Genomic DNA, 15,977 nt, shown 5'->3' with positions numbered 1-15,977 from the left:
TATCCGAGGCAGAGAGGAGGCTGGTGGTGGATCCAGGGGCAGCCCCTAGGTGTGTTTTGAGGCCACCCTGTATCGCATCTGTTCCGTCCCCATGCTACATGTGAGCTGGTGGTGCCTAGCTGGGCCCTCTCCTCCTTCTCTCCCCCAGTCCCCAGGAAAACAGGCAGGCCAGGTCTGCAGAGCATTTATTCCATCCCAGTGGGGAGGGGCAGGGATCCAGGTGGCCGGAGGGCACAGGGCCTAGGTATACCACATGAAGCCGTAGTTGGCATGGATAGCCTCCTCCGTGGTGCGCAGCCCATACAGCTCCCCGATCAAGGGGGGCACCCAGCGGGTTGTGTGGAACACAGACTCTCCCACCTGTGGGGACAGTGGGGTATGGGTAGAGGCACAGCCACCCACATACAGCCTGCTGGGACCCATCCCCCAGGACCAGTGGCCCCTATGCATGGCCAGGCGCTACAGCCTTCCCTCCTGGGACCCAGCACCCACCACCGCCTTGGTCCTGGGGTTTCTATAGAAAGCTGTGAGAGCTACCCGACCCCAGGCCCTGTCTCTGCCGTGGCTGGCATCCCTGCCCTCCTAGCCGGGGACCCACCTTCCAGTCGGGCACGTCCTTCATGATGATGGCCTCCTCCTCCAGGTTCTCCCGAAGCATCTGCAAGGTCCTGTGGGGATGGGGCCGATGGTGGGGGTGGGGCCTCAGTGCCCTGAGAGGCCCCTGCCTAGGGCCCCTGGTGGCACCCCTTCAAGCCTCCCTCCGACCCTGTCTCCCTTTCCCCCGGCAAACTCCTAGCTTTTCTCCTGCCCCAGCCCCAGTGCTGCCTCCTCCTCCAGGAAGCCTTCCGGTTCACCCCCTTGGGTCTCCACTAAGTCTCCACGCCTCTCTGAGGATGCAGCTGACGGCACATGGCAATGGCCCCCATGGGCATTCTGGCCACCTTCGGGGATGCAGGTCAGGCCCTGCAGCCTGGGGCCTTCAGGCCAGTGACCTCCCGATCTTGGCCCCAGCAGTGCTACCTCCGGTCAGTTTCTGCCTGGAACAGTGGCATCAGCGCGATGCGGGCCTCGAAGTCCTCGATCTGTAGGCGCCTGTGAAAGCCCGAAACCCACACTCAGGTCAGACCAGGCTGGGTCAGGGGAGCATAGGCAGCACCAGCCTCAGGGGTCAGAGTGCTGCTGGGGGAAGAGGCAGGGAATGGGGAGCTGGGGGAATAGCTGGGGGGGGGGCGGGGCGGGAGGCAGGCAGCGAGCAGGGTGAGGGTCGTGGGCAGAGCCCACCAGGAGCCTGAGAGGAGGGCGTGTGCAGGTAGCTGCACGAGTGACTGCCCACAAGACTGCTGGCTTTCTACTTTCTTTGCAATTAAAAACTTTTTTATCCTAAAAATAACTCTGCCTGATGATCGCGATGAAGGAGGGGGTGGCTTCATCACGGGGTTCTGGGCCTCACAAAACCATGTACCCTGTCTCTCGAAATAATCACAGTGTGTGAGGCTGGGGCAGGCGGGGCCACAATCCTTTCTTCTCCCTGCTTTCTGGCAGCTTCCAAGTTCCCTGCAATGACCCCCATCTTCCAGCCCTGCCTGGCCTGTGTCGGGTGGAGGGGGGTGTGGGGAAGCAGCGCCCAGCCTGTGACACAGGGAGAGGGGGGCGCCTGGCCCTAGTTCATCTGGCCCTGTGCGGCCACTGCCTGGTGTGGTCTGGTTTGAGCCTGGTCACCTCTGACAAAATTCTGCTTAGAAGGCCCAAGGCAGGCCCCCCACTCATACCCTGTCACTAACCTGGATCCGTGGGTCCCAGCCCTCCTCACTAGACACATTTTTTTGGACGGGGCGGGGGGACAGGGTTTCGCTCTATTCCCCAGGCTGGTCTTGAACTCCTGGGCTCAAGCAATGCTCCAACCTTGGCCTCCCAAAGTGCTGGGATTACAGGCATGGAGACATCTGGAGGACAGAGCCTAGAAATGGAAGTGCTGGATCTGCACTTTTTGGGGCCTGAGACTGCACGCCCAAGTTCAAGGGGCCAGTTCACCCCTTGCCAGCACAGGAAACAGCAGAATGCTACAGGATCCTGACAACTGGCCAGGACGACTTTCAGACAACGCCCACCGGGGGCCTTACCTGCGCTCACGGTTCCACTTCATTATGCTCCAGTGCCCGTACAGCAGGGTTCCAATGCCTATGGCCAGCATGCTGTAGCCTGTGGAGAGAGGCGCTGCTCAGCGGGCCAGCCCCCACTCAGACACCCTCCTCCACAGCTCCCAGCGGCTGTTGTGGCTGTTCCAGGCGCTGCCCACTCTGCAGTCAAGGGACAACGGCAGCTTTTTTTCTCAGGAGTGAGGCTGCCTGGACTGTGACACCTCTGCCCCCGTGCCAGGGGTTTTCTGAAAGGTACACGCTGGGCATCGACCTCAGGAGGCCTGAAGATCTAGATGGTGGTTGCTGGGGGGTTCCGGCTCCATCATCTTCTAGAAGGCTGTTTGGACCCTGGGCAGCAGGCTGGCCCCCAAGTAGGAGGGTGACTCTGACAGTGTCCATGGTGGCTCCCGGCCACCTGGGCCACAGTTCCGCGTGCTGCCCTGCAGGGGCTGCACACAGCTGCCAGGGACAGGCAGTGCCTTGTGGGGGCTGCCCAGCCACCCCCTGGGCCCTAGGGGTGGCCGTGCTACCTCTTGGCTCTGCAGGGTCAAGCCCCCTGCCCTGCACCCCAGGGAGGACAGAGGCTATCATGAATATTTACTGAGCACCAGTGGGGCCTTGCTCTAATCCTGACTGACAGGCTGGGGGCCCACTGGGGTCTTCAGGGAGGCCTGGGTTGCCTGGGGTCTGGCTCCCAGGCTCACCCTGCACCCTCCAGATCCTTCCAGCCCCAGTCTCTTCTCTGGAGAGGCTTCACGCTTGCGGGGACGAATGACAAGATCAGGCAGGCCGGGCTCCAGTCAACACTCAGGAAACGACCAGCAGGTGGAAGGCAAGGCCATCTCCACGCCTCCAGGACACTGGGCCCTGCTCTACGCCTGCTCGGGCTACTCTGCGCCTGCTCGGGCTACTCTGCGCCTGTCCTGTACTTCTGCTTTCAGCTCTGCTCCAGCATGGAGCTTGTGAGCTACCTCTGCTAGACCCAGAGACAAGTGAGAAACTGGCTCAAGTTTGCACCTGGTTATTTAACCTGTTAGAAGCCTAAGTCAGGGGTAAGACATTTCCATGCTACAGGTAATGAGGGTGTGCTGGGTCCGGGCTCAGAGGCACGTCTCTCGAGAGGCCCGGGATGCTCAGGGCCAGCTCCCAGCTCTCAGTCTCCTGTCCAGCACATGGGAGGTTTCATCAGCTGCCTTGTTCTTTTTTGTTTTCTTTGTTTTGGTTTTTAGTTTTGAGACAAGGTCTCACTCTGTCACCCAGGCTGGAGTGCAGGGGCGCGATCGTGGCTCAATGCGGCCTCCAACTCCTGGGCTCAAGTGAGTTGGAGTACCCTCCCGAGTAACTGGGACCCCAGGTGTGTGCCACCATGTTCAGCTAACTAATTTTTTTAGAGATGGGGTCTCGCTATGTTGCCTAGGCTGGCAATATCTCGTTCTTTTCTTTTTTAAAAATTTATTTATTTTTGAGATGGAGTCTCACTCTGTCACCCAGGCTGGAGTGCAGTGGCATGATCTTGGCTCACTGCAACCTCTGCCTCTTGGGTTCAAGCGATTCTTCCGCCTCAGCCTCCTGAATAGCTGGGACTACAGGCGCCCGCCACTACGCCTGGCTAATTTTTGTATTTTTAGTAGAGACGGGGTTTCACCATATTGGCCAGGCTGGTCTCGAACTCCTGACCTCTCGTGATCCATCTGCCTTGGCCTCCCCAAGTGCTGTGATTACAGGCGTGAGCCACTGTACTGGGCATATCTTGTTCTTTTCTTTTTTTTCTTTTTCTTTTTTTTTTTTTTTGAGATGGAGTCTCGCTCTGTCGCCCAGGCTGGAGTGCAGTGGCGCAGTCTCGGCTCACTGCAACCTCCGCCTCCCGGGTTCACGTCATTCTCCTGCCTCAGCCTCCCGAGTAGCTGGGACTACAGGCGCCCGCCACCTCGCCCGGCTAATTTTTTGTATATTTAGTAGAGAAGGGGTTTCACCGTGTTAGCCAGGATGGTCTCGATCTCCTGACCTCATGATCCGCCAGCCTTGGCCTCCCAAAGTGCTGGGATTACAGGCGTGAGCCGCCGCACCCGGCCATCTCGTTCTTTTCAACGGCTACAGAGAACCCAGGGGACAGACCTGGGCTGCCCTAAGCCTTCTGGTGCAGAAAATGGACCCTTGGGGAGAACCTGCACCCTCACACCTGCGCACTCAAATGCAGGTCCATCTGCAAGATAAATTCCAAAAAAGAAAGAAATTCCAAAACTTATCCCGCAGCTGTGTGTACAAGACAGTGTGGCACTGGCATAGCACAGAGATGTATGAGATGACAGAAACAATGCAGGGCCTCTTGTATTTGCATGCAGCCTGTGCAGGGCTCTTCCTCCTCACTGACCACAGAGGGGTCAAGGCCCCAGGCCTCAGAGTCTATATCTCAGGAACTGCTAGTCTGGTGGGGAACATGGTGAAGGGCATGCACAAAAGGGTGTGCAGACCATTCTTTTTCTTTTTGGTTTTGGAGACCGGGCCTCTCTCTGTTGTCCAGGCTGGAGTGCAGTGGTGGGATCAAATTTTTTCGCCTGGGTGCGGCAGCTCACGCTTGTAATCCCAGCATTTTGGGAGGCTGAGGCGAGAGGACTGCTTGACTAGGAGTTTGCGACTAGCCTGTGAAACATAGTGAAACATTTACAAAATACATATTTTATTTTATTTTTTGAGACAAAGTCTCGCTCTGTAGCCCAGGCTAGAGTGCAGTGGTGCGATCTCAGCTCTCTGCAACCTCCGCCTCCCAAGTTCAAGTGATTCTCCTGCCTCAGCCTCCTGAACAGCTGGAATTACAGATGCGCACCACCGTGCCCAGCTAAATTTTTATATTTTTTAGTAGAGACGGGGTTTTACCATGTTGGCCAGGCTGGTCTTGAACTCCCGACCTCACGTAATCCACCTGCCTTGGCCTCCCAAAGTGCTAGGATTACAGGTTTGAGCCACCATGCCTGGCCCAAAATACATATTTTTAAATTAGCTAGATGTGGTGGCACATATCTGTGGTCCCACCTACTTTGGTAGCTGAGGCGGGAGTATCACTTAAGCCCAGGAAGTCAAGGCTGCAGTAGGCTGAGATGGCACCACTGTACTCCAGCCTAGGTGACAGAGAAAACTCTGTCTCAAAAAACAAAAAAAGAAAAAAGGAAAAACATATATTTTTTCATAGAAACAGGGTCTTGCTATGTTGCCCAGGCTGGTCTTGAACTCCTGGCCTCAAGCAATCCTCCCATCTCAGCCTCCCAGAGTGTTGGAACTACCAGTATGAGCCACTGCACCCGGCCTTGGCCATTCTTAGAGAAGACCAAAATAAATAAAAACACATCCTGTGTTCAAGAATTGGAGCACTTAGCACTGTGCAGATGGCAACGCTGTCCAAACTGATACAGATTCGAAATGCAATCCCCATCAGAATGCCAACCATTTCTTTTCCTGTTGCAGAAACTGACAAGCAGGTTGGGAAATTCATATGGAAATGCAAGGGACCAGAATAGCCAAAACAATTTTGAAAAAGAACAAAGTTGGAAGACTCACACTATATACTATTTCAAAACTTATCCCACAGCTGTGTGTACAAGACAGTGTGGCACTGGCATAGGACAGAGATGTTCATCAATGGAACAGAACTGAGAGTCCAGAAATAAACCCTCACATTTATGGTCAATTGATTTTGGACAAAGGTGCCAAGATAATTCAATGGGGGAGAAAACAGTCTTTTCAACAAATGGGATAACCAGAAGGCCACATGCTAAAGAATGAGGATGCACTCCTTCCTTATCCCATCCACAAAAATTAACTCAAAAGGATCAAAGAACTAAGCGTAAGAGCTAAAACTATATACTCTTAGAAGAAAATGTAAAAGTCAGTCTCTGTGACCTCAAACTAGGTTTCTTTTTTTTTTTTTTTTTTTGAGACAGAGTCTTGCTCTGTCCCCCTGGCTGGAGTGCAGTGGCGCGATCTCGGCTCACTGCAAGCTCCGCCTCCCGGGTTCCTGCCATTCTCCTGCCTCAGCCTCCCAAGTAGCTGGGACTACAGGCACCTGCCACCGCGCCTGGCTAATTTTTTGTATTTTTAGTAGAGACGGGGTTTCACCGTGGTCTCGATCTCCTGACCTTGTGATCCGCCCGCCTCGGCCTCCCAAAGTGCTGGAATTACAGGCGTGAGCCACCACGCCCGGCCTCAAACTAGGTTTCTTAGACATGACACCAGAAGCACAAGTGACAAAAGGAAAAATACATAAATTGGACTTCATTGAAATTATTATTATTATTATTATTTATTTTTTTTTTTGAGAGGGAGTCTCGCGCTATCGCCCAGGCTGGAGTGCAGTGGCCGGATCTCAGTTCACTGCAAGCTCCGCCTCCCGAGTTCACGCCATTCTCCTGCCTCAGCCTCCCGAGTAGCTGGGACTACAGGCGCCCGCCACCTCGCCCGGCTAGTTTTTTGTATTTTTTTAGTAGAGACGGGGTTTCACTGTGTTAGCCAGGATGGTCTCGATCTCCTGACCTCGTGATCCGCCTGTCTCGGCCTCCCAAAGTGCTGGGATTACAGGCTTGAGCCACCGCGCCCGGCCTGAAATTATTATTATACATATATTTTTGAGACGGAGTCTCACTCTGTTGTCCAGGCTGGAGTGCAGTGGCGTGATCTCAGCTCCCTGCAACCTCTGCCTCCTGGGTTCAAATGATTGTTCTGCCTCAGCCTCCCAAGTAGCTGGGACTACAGGCGCGAGCCACCACCCCCGGCTAATTTTTGTATTTTTAGTAGAGACGGGGTTTTGCCACATTGGCCAGGCTGGTCTCAAACTCCTGACCTCAAGTGATCTGCCTGCCTCAGCCTCCCAAAGTGCTGGGATTACCGGCGTGAGCCACCGTGCCCGGCCCAGACTTCAATGAAATTAAAAACTTTTGTGCTGTAAATGAAACTGTCAATTAGCTGAGAAGACAACATATAGACACATACTCTTACAACTCAATAATTCCATAATTTAAAAAACCCTACTAAGCCGGGCATTAGCCAGGCACGGTGGCAGGTGCCTGTAGAAAACAAAACAAAACAAAAAAAACCCTATTAAAAATATATAAAGGATTTGAAAAGACATTTCTCCAAGACAGACATACAAATGGCCAATAAACACATGCAAAGGTGGTGGTTCACTCCTAGAATCTCAGCACTTTGGAGGCCGAGGCGGGAGGACAGCTTGAGCCCAGGAGTTTGACACCAGCCTGGGCAACATTGAGACCCCATCTCTTGAAAAAAATAATAAAAAATAAAAATAATAAAACACATGAAAAGATGTTCGACATCATCAGCCAGCAGTGAAATGCAAATCAATGATCAATGCCCAGAAAACTGAGCAAAAAAACCCCAAAAAGAATTTCTAAAAAACTCCACCATAATGAAATACAGTTTCACATGCACTAGGACGGTGGCTATGATCAATAAAATGGAAAATAATCAGTGTTGTTGAGATGTGGAGAAATTGGGACTCTCATACATTGCAGGTGGAAACACAAAATGGTGTAGTCAATTTGGAAAACAATTCGGCAGTTCCTCAAAATGTTAAACACGAAGTTACCATAAGATCCAGTGGTTTGTCTCTTAAGGGAAAGTTCACATGGGAGAAATGAAAATCTATAGCCATATAAACACCTGTACAGCGTAAATCCTCATGGCAGCAGTACTCACATTATTCACAGCAGCTGAAGAGTAGGCAGACGACCCAAGTGCCCATCAAAAAACAAATGAAAACACAACACCTGGTGCATCCACACAATGGGTATTTTTTTTTTTTTTTTTTTTTTTTTGAGACGGAGTCTCGCTCTGTCACCCAGGCTGGAGTGCAGTGGCCGGATCTCAGCTCACTGCAAGCTCCGCCTCCCGGGTTCACGCCATTCTCCGGCCTCAGCCTCCCAAGTAGCTGGGACTACAGGCGCCCGCCACCTCGCCCGGCTAGTTTTTTTTGTATTTCTTAATAGAGACGGGGTTTCACCGTGTTAGCCAGGATGGTCTCGATCTCCTGACCTCGTGATCCGCCCGTCTCGGCCTCCCAAAGTGCTGGGATTACAGGCTTGAGCCACCGCGCCCGGCCCACAATGGGTATTAATTAGCCAGAGACAAAAGGCCACACAGTCTATGGCTCCATTGATATGAACAGGCAAATCCAGAGAGAAAGGAAGCAGATTAGTGTTTGCCAGGGGTGGGATGATTGCTAATAGGGAAGACAGGGTTTCTTTTGGGTGATGAAAGTGGTCTAAATTCTGATCATGGCAATGGCCACACAACTCTGTGAATATACTAAAAAATCAATATACTGGGCACACTTCATTATTATTATTATTATCATTGAGATGAAGTCTCGCTCTGTTGCCCAGGCTGGAGTGCAGAGGCAAGATCTTGGCTCACTGCAACCTCCACCTCCCAGATTCAAGCAATTTTCCTGCCTCACCCTCCCAAGTAGCTGGGATTACAGGTGTGCACCACCACGCCCGACTAACTTTTGTATTTTTAGTAGAGACAGGGTTTTGCCATGTTGGCCAGGTTGGTCTCCAACTCCTGAGCTCAGGTCCTCAAAGGGCTGAGATTACAGGCGTGAGCCACCACTCCCAGCCATTACATTGGACAGACTTTAAATGGGCGAGTTGTATGGTATAGTATGGGAACCTCAATAAATATATTAAAGACACAAGATGAAAAGGAAAGGGCTGCCTGCTAGGCTCAGGAGGGAGTGGGGACAGGAGAACTGGGTGTGGGAGATAGTGGAGGAGGTGGGATGGAAGACATTTCAGGAGCGACATGGATTAAAAGGGGACTGAACCAGCCGGGCGCTGTGGCTCACGCCTGTAATCCCAGCACTTTGGGAGGCTGAGGCAGGCGGATCACGAGGTCAGGAAATTGAGACCATCCTGGCTAACACGGTGAAAACCCGTCTCTACTAAAACATACAAAAAATGAGCCGGGCGTAGTGGCGGGCACCTATAGTCCCAGCTACTCGGGAGGCTGAGGCAGGAGAATGGCGTAAACCCAGGAGGCGGAGCTTGCAGTGAGCCGAGATCGTGCCACCGCACTCCAGCCTGGGTGACAGAGACAGACTCTGTCTCAAAAAAAATAATAATAAGTAACAAAAAGCGGCCTGAGCCAGCCCATCATGTCCTGGGATGCTGGCAGTGAGTGAATGGCTGACCCAGGCAGACAGAGGGGAGTGGGTGCCAGGCTTGGGGTCACCAGGCCTTGGACAGGAGCAGAGAAGGTAGGTCTGGTGGGAGGGCCACTGTGGAACATAGCTCAGGAGAGGCAGGGGAGGAGGACAGAGGAGGGAGACGAGGAGGGGCCTGCGTACTAGCTCTTTTTCTGCAGAGCAGACTTCTTCTCAGAGAGGTCCTCCTGGCACATCCTGGCTTAAGTGGGCCCAGGTTATCCCAGGTCTCACCAACAACTAGAAATCCTGGCATGATGTGTTGCATCTCTTCAGCTCAGCTGTGAGGGCTTGGGGACAGGGCCCGGCACGATGTGCTCACTCAACAATGAAAGCAGGGCCATAAACAAAGAGCACACCAGCACAGGGGATCCTCCTCACTCCTCTGATGGGAAAGGCTGGGGTGGGGGTGTATGTGCTGTAACAAAAGTCCACACCATGAGGAGACACAACCCCAGGCAGTGGTATTCAGGGCAGTGTCTGGCACAGGGGGGTCACTGCTCTGTGGTGAACTGGGAGAGGACCAGGGTATTTATACAAAAATGAGATGCTGGAAGTGGGGAACTCAGGGAGCCTCCAGGGCTGGGGTCTTTCTGTGGCCTGGTCTGGCTGCAGGTCACACAGGTGCACATTTGGAAAGAAATCTTGTGCTGCACACCTGAAGGGGTGGGGTAGCCAGGGTTACACCTGAGAAGGAGACTCAGCCAGGCGCAATGGCTCATGCCTGTAATACCAGCACTTTGGGGGGCTGAGGCAGGGGGAGCACCTGAGGTCAAGAGTTTGAGACCAGCCTGGCCTACATGGCGAAACCCTGTCTCTACTAAAAATACAAAAAAAAAAAAAAAATTAGGCCAGGCCCAGTGGCTCACACCTGTAATCTCAGCACTTCAGGAGACCAAGGCAGGCAGATCACCTGAGATGTGGAGTTCGAGGCCAGCCTGACCAACATGGAGAAACCCCATCTCTACTAAAAATACAAAAAATTAGCCGGGCATGGTGGCACATGCCTGTAATCCCAGTTACTCGGGAGGCTGAGACAGAAGAATCGCTTAAACCCAGAAGGCGGAGGCTGTGGTAAGCCGAGATTGCACAACTGCACTCTAGCCTGGGCAATAAGAGCAAAACTCCATCTCAAAAAAAAAAAAAAAAAAAAAAAAAGTAGCCAGGCGTGGTGGCGTACACCTGTAATCCCAGCTACTAGGGAGGCCGAGGGAGGAGAATCGCTTGAACCTGGGAGGCAGAGGTTGCAGTGAGCTGAGATCGTGCCACTGCACTCCAGCCTGAGCAACAGAGCAAGACTTGGTCTAAAAAAAAAACACACAAAACAAACAAACAAACAAAAAACAAAAAACATCAGGCGTGGTGGGTCATGCCTGCAAAATGAGCACTTTGGGAGGCCAAGGTGGGTGGATCACCTGAGGTCAGGAGTTCGAGACCAGCCTGACCAATATGGTGAAACCCCGTTTCTACTAAAAATACAAAAATTAGTCGGGTGTAGTAGCGTCCAACTGTAGTCCCAGCTACTCAGGAGGCTGAGAAAGGAGAATTGCTTGAACCCAGGAGGTGGAGGTTGCAGTGAGCCAAGATCAGGCCACTGCACTCTAGCCTGGGGGACAGAATGAGACTGTCTCAAAAAAATAAAAATAAAAAAAGAAGAGAAAAGAAAAAAGAAAAATGAGGAAACCCAGAATGCATTATATTCCTCCAATGTGTTCTGGGACAGAACTAATGGGCCGGATCTAGCCTGAAGCCTATTTTTGTTTTTTTTAAATTTTTGGTAGAGGTGGGGGTCTCACTATGTTGCCCCGGCTGGTCGCAAACTCCTGGGCTCAAGTCATCCTCTGGCCTCAACCTCCCAAAGTGTGGGGATTATAGGCATGAGACACCTGGCTCAGAGGCCGTCTGTTTTTGTATAGCCCCCAGGCTAAGAACACTTTCCGTTTGTAAATGGTTGTCTCAGTAACTGAAACTTTCTGGCCAGCCAAATCCAGAATACTTGTCATCTGTCCCTTTTATAGAAAAAGTCTGCTGGCCAGGCGCTGTGGCTCACGCCTGTAATCCCAGCACTTTGGGAGACCAAGGCGGGTGGATCATGAGGTCAGGAGATCGAGACCATCCTGGCTAACATGGTGAAACCCCGTCTCTACTAAAAATGCAAAAAATTAGCCGGGCGTGGCGGCAGGCGCCTATAGTACCAGCTACTTGGGAGGCTGAGGCAGGAGAATGGCGTGAACCCGGGAGGCGGAGCTTGCAGTGAGCCGAGATCGCGCCACTGCACTCCAGCCTGGGCGACAGAGCGAGACTCCATCTCAAAAAAAAAAAAAAAGAAAAAGTCTGCCAATCTCGGTTCTTGGATACAAGAAAAACAAGAGGAGGCTGGCCACGGTGGCTCAAGCCTGTAATTCCAGCACTTTGGGAGGCTGAGGCTGGAGGATCACTTGAGCCCAGGAGTTTGAGACCAGCCTGGTCAACATAGCTGCACCCTTGTCTCTACAAAAAGTAGAAATAAAAAATTAAAAACCGCCGGGAGCCATGGCTCACGCCTGTAATCCCAGCACTTTGGGAGGCCAAGGCGGGCGGATCACCAGGTCAGGAGATTGAGACCATCCTGGCTCACACGATGAAACCCCATCTCTACTAAAAATACAAAAAATTAGCCAGGCGTGGTGGCGGGCACCTGTAGTCCCAGTTACTTGGGAGGCTGAGGCATGAACCCGGGAGGCGGAGCTTGCAGTGAACCGAGATCACGCCACTGCACTCCAGCCTGGGCAACAGACCGAGACTCCATCTTATAAAAAAAACAAAAACAAAAAAAGACAAAAAACCAAGAAGCAGCTGGGGAGGGCTTTTCACCTCACATTGACTTTTCTACTATCTGAATTATTACATTTTTAATTACTATGTTCATTTTTTGTATGTGTTAAAATTGAGGCATAATGTGCATAACATGTAATTTAAATGTAAAGTTTAATTTGTTAAGAGACATGCATTCTGCTGAGCCCGGTGGCTCATGCCTATAGTCCCATAGGTATGAAAACTTTGGAAAGCTGAGGTGGGTGGATCACTTGAGCCCAGGAGTTCAAGACCAGCCTGCGCAAGATGGCAAGACCCCATCTCTACAGAAAATACAGAAAGCTGGGCGCAGGCTTATAATCCCAGCTGCTTGGGAGGCTGAGGTGGGAAGATGGCTTGAGCCCAGGAGGCAGAGGTTGCCAAGAGATCACTCCAGCCTGGGCAACAGAACCATACCCTGTCTTTAAAAAAAAAAAAAAAAAAGGAATGTATGTATTCACCCTTAAATTACGTTTAAAAGTTTGTATTTGTCCGTTAACCCTGGGGACTGAGTATGGGTGCCTTTCAAGTCTTTTTCATTTTTCTGTGTTGAGCCCCATAACAAAATTTAACGTGTTACTTAAAACATTTGAAAACTTTACGACGGGCATGGTGGCTCACGCCTGTAATCCTACCACTTTGGGAGGCCGAGGTGGGCCGATCATCTGAGGTTGGGAGTTGGAGACCACCCTGACCAACGTGGAGAAACCCCATCTCTACTAAAAATACAAAATTAGCCAGGCGTGGTGGCACATGCCTGTAATCCCAGCTACTCGGGAGGCTGAGGCAAGAGAATTGCTTGAACCCAGGAGGCAGAGGTTGCGGTGAGCCGAGATGGCGCCATTGCACTCCGGTCTGGGCAACAAGACCAAAACTCCGTCTCAAAAAAAAAATACATAAATGAAAACAATTTGAAAACTTTAAGAATACGGATTCCTGGGACACCATGGAGGCGGGGGCTGCCTGCAGGGAACCACTTTATAGAACATCTTGTAAATTCCCTCCAAGTTCCAGGTTGCGGCCTCAGCCTTGCCTTGGGGAGCCGTGGCCTCTTTTGGGCCTCAGTTTCCCCATCTGAGAAATCCAAGGGTGGCTGAGGGCCAGAGCGCAGACTATGCCTCAGTTTAACCCACTGTAAAATGTAAATAATTAGAGGGACCGATTTCCTGGGCTGTTACGAGAAGGAAGCGGAGCTGGGAAAGCGCTCAACAAACTGCAGCACTTGACGTTATTACAGAAGCTATGGAGGATTCTCGAGCTCAGCCTCCGGTCTCACCGCCAGGGAAACTGAGGCCCGCTTGTGTCCCCGGAACCCCGCCCCCGAGCCCCGAGTACCCACTCTGAGACCCCGGCCCAGAGTGATACTGACCCGACAGTCCTCGACGCGGCAAGTTTCGTTTGTAGTCGATGGGCCCATAGCCCCCCGGCGGGGGCATGTCCTGCTTCACCTTCGGCATCTCCATGCTAGCAGTATTCCACACTTCCGGTCCCAGGCGGAAGTGACATACTGCCACCGCCATGATGAGTGTGGCGGAAGCACTCGAGTTGGCCCGCCGCAGCCCTGGAAAGCCTCGGACACTAGTGTAACTACGCGACAGCGCAGGAAAGCTCCGGCGGCGGACCCTGGGTCGGAATACGCTGCCAGGCTGTAGCTGAGGAGTCTTTATTCCCTCTTTCTCCCAGACAGGGTGTGAATTGCCTTGGTTCTTGCATTAAAGGCCCTCGCGTTCGCCTTGCCTCTGGGGTGTTGCGCAGGCCAGTCAGAAACTCCGAGCGCCCGAGGGAGCCAGGGGCCCCAGTTAAGGCCCCTTTTCCCGTTTTCGCTCCGTCTAGGGACTCTACGGGAAGCCCAGGGCTCCACGTAGTCACGGGCTGGGTACGTGATGTTGGGGAGCAGCTGCTGCTCGAATTCGGACTCACCCCAATCCCCGGAACGGATGCTGCTCCCTGGTGGTGGTGGGTATCCCTTGCTAGTGGCCTCTCATCGGAAACTGACCATTCAAGGTGATTATGAGTCACAAAGCAGGGAGGCTAGGGTGGCCCCGGGGCGGGGTCCTGGACCCCCACCCTAAGGCGGAGTGACGCCCGTGGTCACTTCACAAGGCAAAAATTGTTACGGGGCAATAAAAGGCACAACAGCGGCCAATGCCTGGCAGTGGGCACATGGGGGTGCGGGGGTGTAGGTGCCAAGCGCCATGGCTTAGACCCGAGATTGGAGTCCGGCCGCCCCCCGACAGCAGCCGCCTCCTGCTCCCCGTGCGCCCCAGGCGCCACCATGTCGGGAGACAAACTTCTGAGCGAACTCGGTTATAAGCTGGGCCGCACAATTGGAGAGGGCAGCTACTCCAAGGTGAAGGTGGCCACATCCAAGAAGTACAAGGGTACCGTGGCCATCAAGGTGGTGGACCGGCGGCGAGCGCCCCCGGACTTCGTCAACAAGTTCCTGCCGCGAGAGCTGTCCATCCTGCGGGGCGTGCGACACCCGCACATCGTGCACGTCTTCGAGTTCATCGAGGTGTGCAACGGGAAACTGTACATCGTGATGGAAGCGGCTGCCACCGACCTGCTGCAAGCCGTGCAGCGCAACGGGCGCATCCCCGGAGTGCAGGCGCGCGACCTCTTCGCGCAGATCGCCGGCGCCGTGCGCTACCTGCACGATCACCACCTGGTGCACCGCGACCTCAAGTGCGAAAACGTGCTGCTGAGCCCGGACGAGCGCCGCGTCAAGCTCACCGACTTCGGGTTCGGCCGCCAGGCCCATGGCTACCCAGACCTGAGCACCACCTACTGCGGCTCAGCCGCCTACGCGTCACCCGAGGTGCTCCTGGGCATCCCCTACGACCCCAAGAAGTATGATGTGTGGAGCATGGGCGTCGTGCTCTACGTCATGGTCACCGGGTGCATGCCCTTCGACGACTCGGACATTGCCGGCCTGCCCCGGCGCCAGAAGCGCGGCGTGCTCTACCCCGAAGGCCTCGAGCTCTCCGAGCGCTGCAAGGCCCTGATCGCCGAGCTGCTGCAGTTCAGCCCGTCCGCCAGGCCCTCGGCGGGCCAGGTAGCGCGCAACTGCTGGCTGCGCACCGGGGACTCTGGCTAGAACCCGGGGTTCCAGCCATTCCTGCCCCCGAGGGCACTGGGCCAGCGCGGCGCACGCGCAAGAGGCGAGTTTAGCGGGAACATGCGAAGCTGCCGCGTGCTACTGCGCATGCGCCTTCTCCCTGCCGCTTCCCTCCCTTCCTTCCCACGGGGAAGTCGGCAGTTGCCCCTGTTCGGAATCCACGTCCTCCGCCATCCCGAGAGGTGGAGGCGCATGCGCATCCGTGATTTCCCAGACCAGGCCCCGAAAGAGGCGAGACCAGAGGGGAAGGAAGCATTGCGCCTGCGCGGAACAAGCTCAGCCTCTGCGCGGAGGGCGTACCTTCCCAACCAACGATGGGTGCCGGGTTCCCGGTTGGAACCTGCAATAAACTCGCTGTTCCTCGCACCTGGCTCTAACGGTGGCCCCATTTGCAGACCAGTGGAGAAGGGATCGCTCCGTCCGGGGAAGGCGGGCGCGGGTACCCTATTTTAGTCAGGCTTGTTGAGGTTATTGCTCCAAGACCCAAAAGGGAGTCGGGAGGATTCGAACCTGGACCTTTTGGGCTCCCCAGTATGGGCCAGCTCGAAGGAGCTCTGTTGTTCGTGGGTCGTGATGGTGCTGTGATGATGGGTGGGGAAGCAAGTGGACCCCAGCGCCTCCCCGTCCACATCTTTTAAGGATGGAACAGCCAGGGGTGGGGCGAGGGTCACCTGTC

General features: G+C 53.8%; 2 protein-coding genes across 2 annotated transcripts; one reads left to right on the top strand and one right to left on the bottom strand.

The window, feature by feature from the left end:
• Window positions 1-168: 168 nt before the first annotated feature.
• On the bottom strand, window positions 169-14,211 carry NDUFA13 (NADH:ubiquinone oxidoreductase subunit A13). The gene is given in 6 exon segments (XM_002801470.4): window positions 169-360; window positions 599-668; window positions 1,021-1,092; window positions 2,121-2,199; window positions 13,553-13,853; window positions 13,855-14,211. Coding segments are annotated over 6 exon segments (684 nt in total). The 5' UTR covers window positions 13,897-14,211; the 3' UTR covers window positions 169-240.
• A 108-nt stretch (window positions 14,212-14,319) lies between these two features.
• Window positions 14,320-15,667, top strand: TSSK6 (testis specific serine kinase 6). The gene has a single exon (XM_015123395.2). It carries the CDS (start codon window positions 14,459-14,461, stop codon window positions 15,278-15,280), a length of 822 nt encoding a protein of 273 aa, XP_014978881.1. The 5' UTR covers window positions 14,320-14,458; the 3' UTR covers window positions 15,281-15,667.
• Window positions 15,668-15,977: the final 310 nt, after the last annotated feature.

The sequence above is a fragment of the Macaca mulatta genome, chromosome 19, assembly GCF_049350105.2.
Source record: "Macaca mulatta isolate MMU2019108-1 chromosome 19, T2T-MMU8v2.0, whole genome shotgun sequence".
NCBI classification, from domain to species: domain Eukaryota; kingdom Metazoa; phylum Chordata; class Mammalia; order Primates; family Cercopithecidae; genus Macaca; species Macaca mulatta.
This window is presented reverse-complemented; position numbering and strand designations above follow the sequence as displayed.

What these genes read in the sequence shown, in the direction of transcription:
- TSSK6 (XM_015123395.2), top strand. Translation starts at nt 14,459, where the DNA reads ATGTCGGGAGACAAACTTCTGAGCGAACTCGGTTATAAGCTGGGCCGC.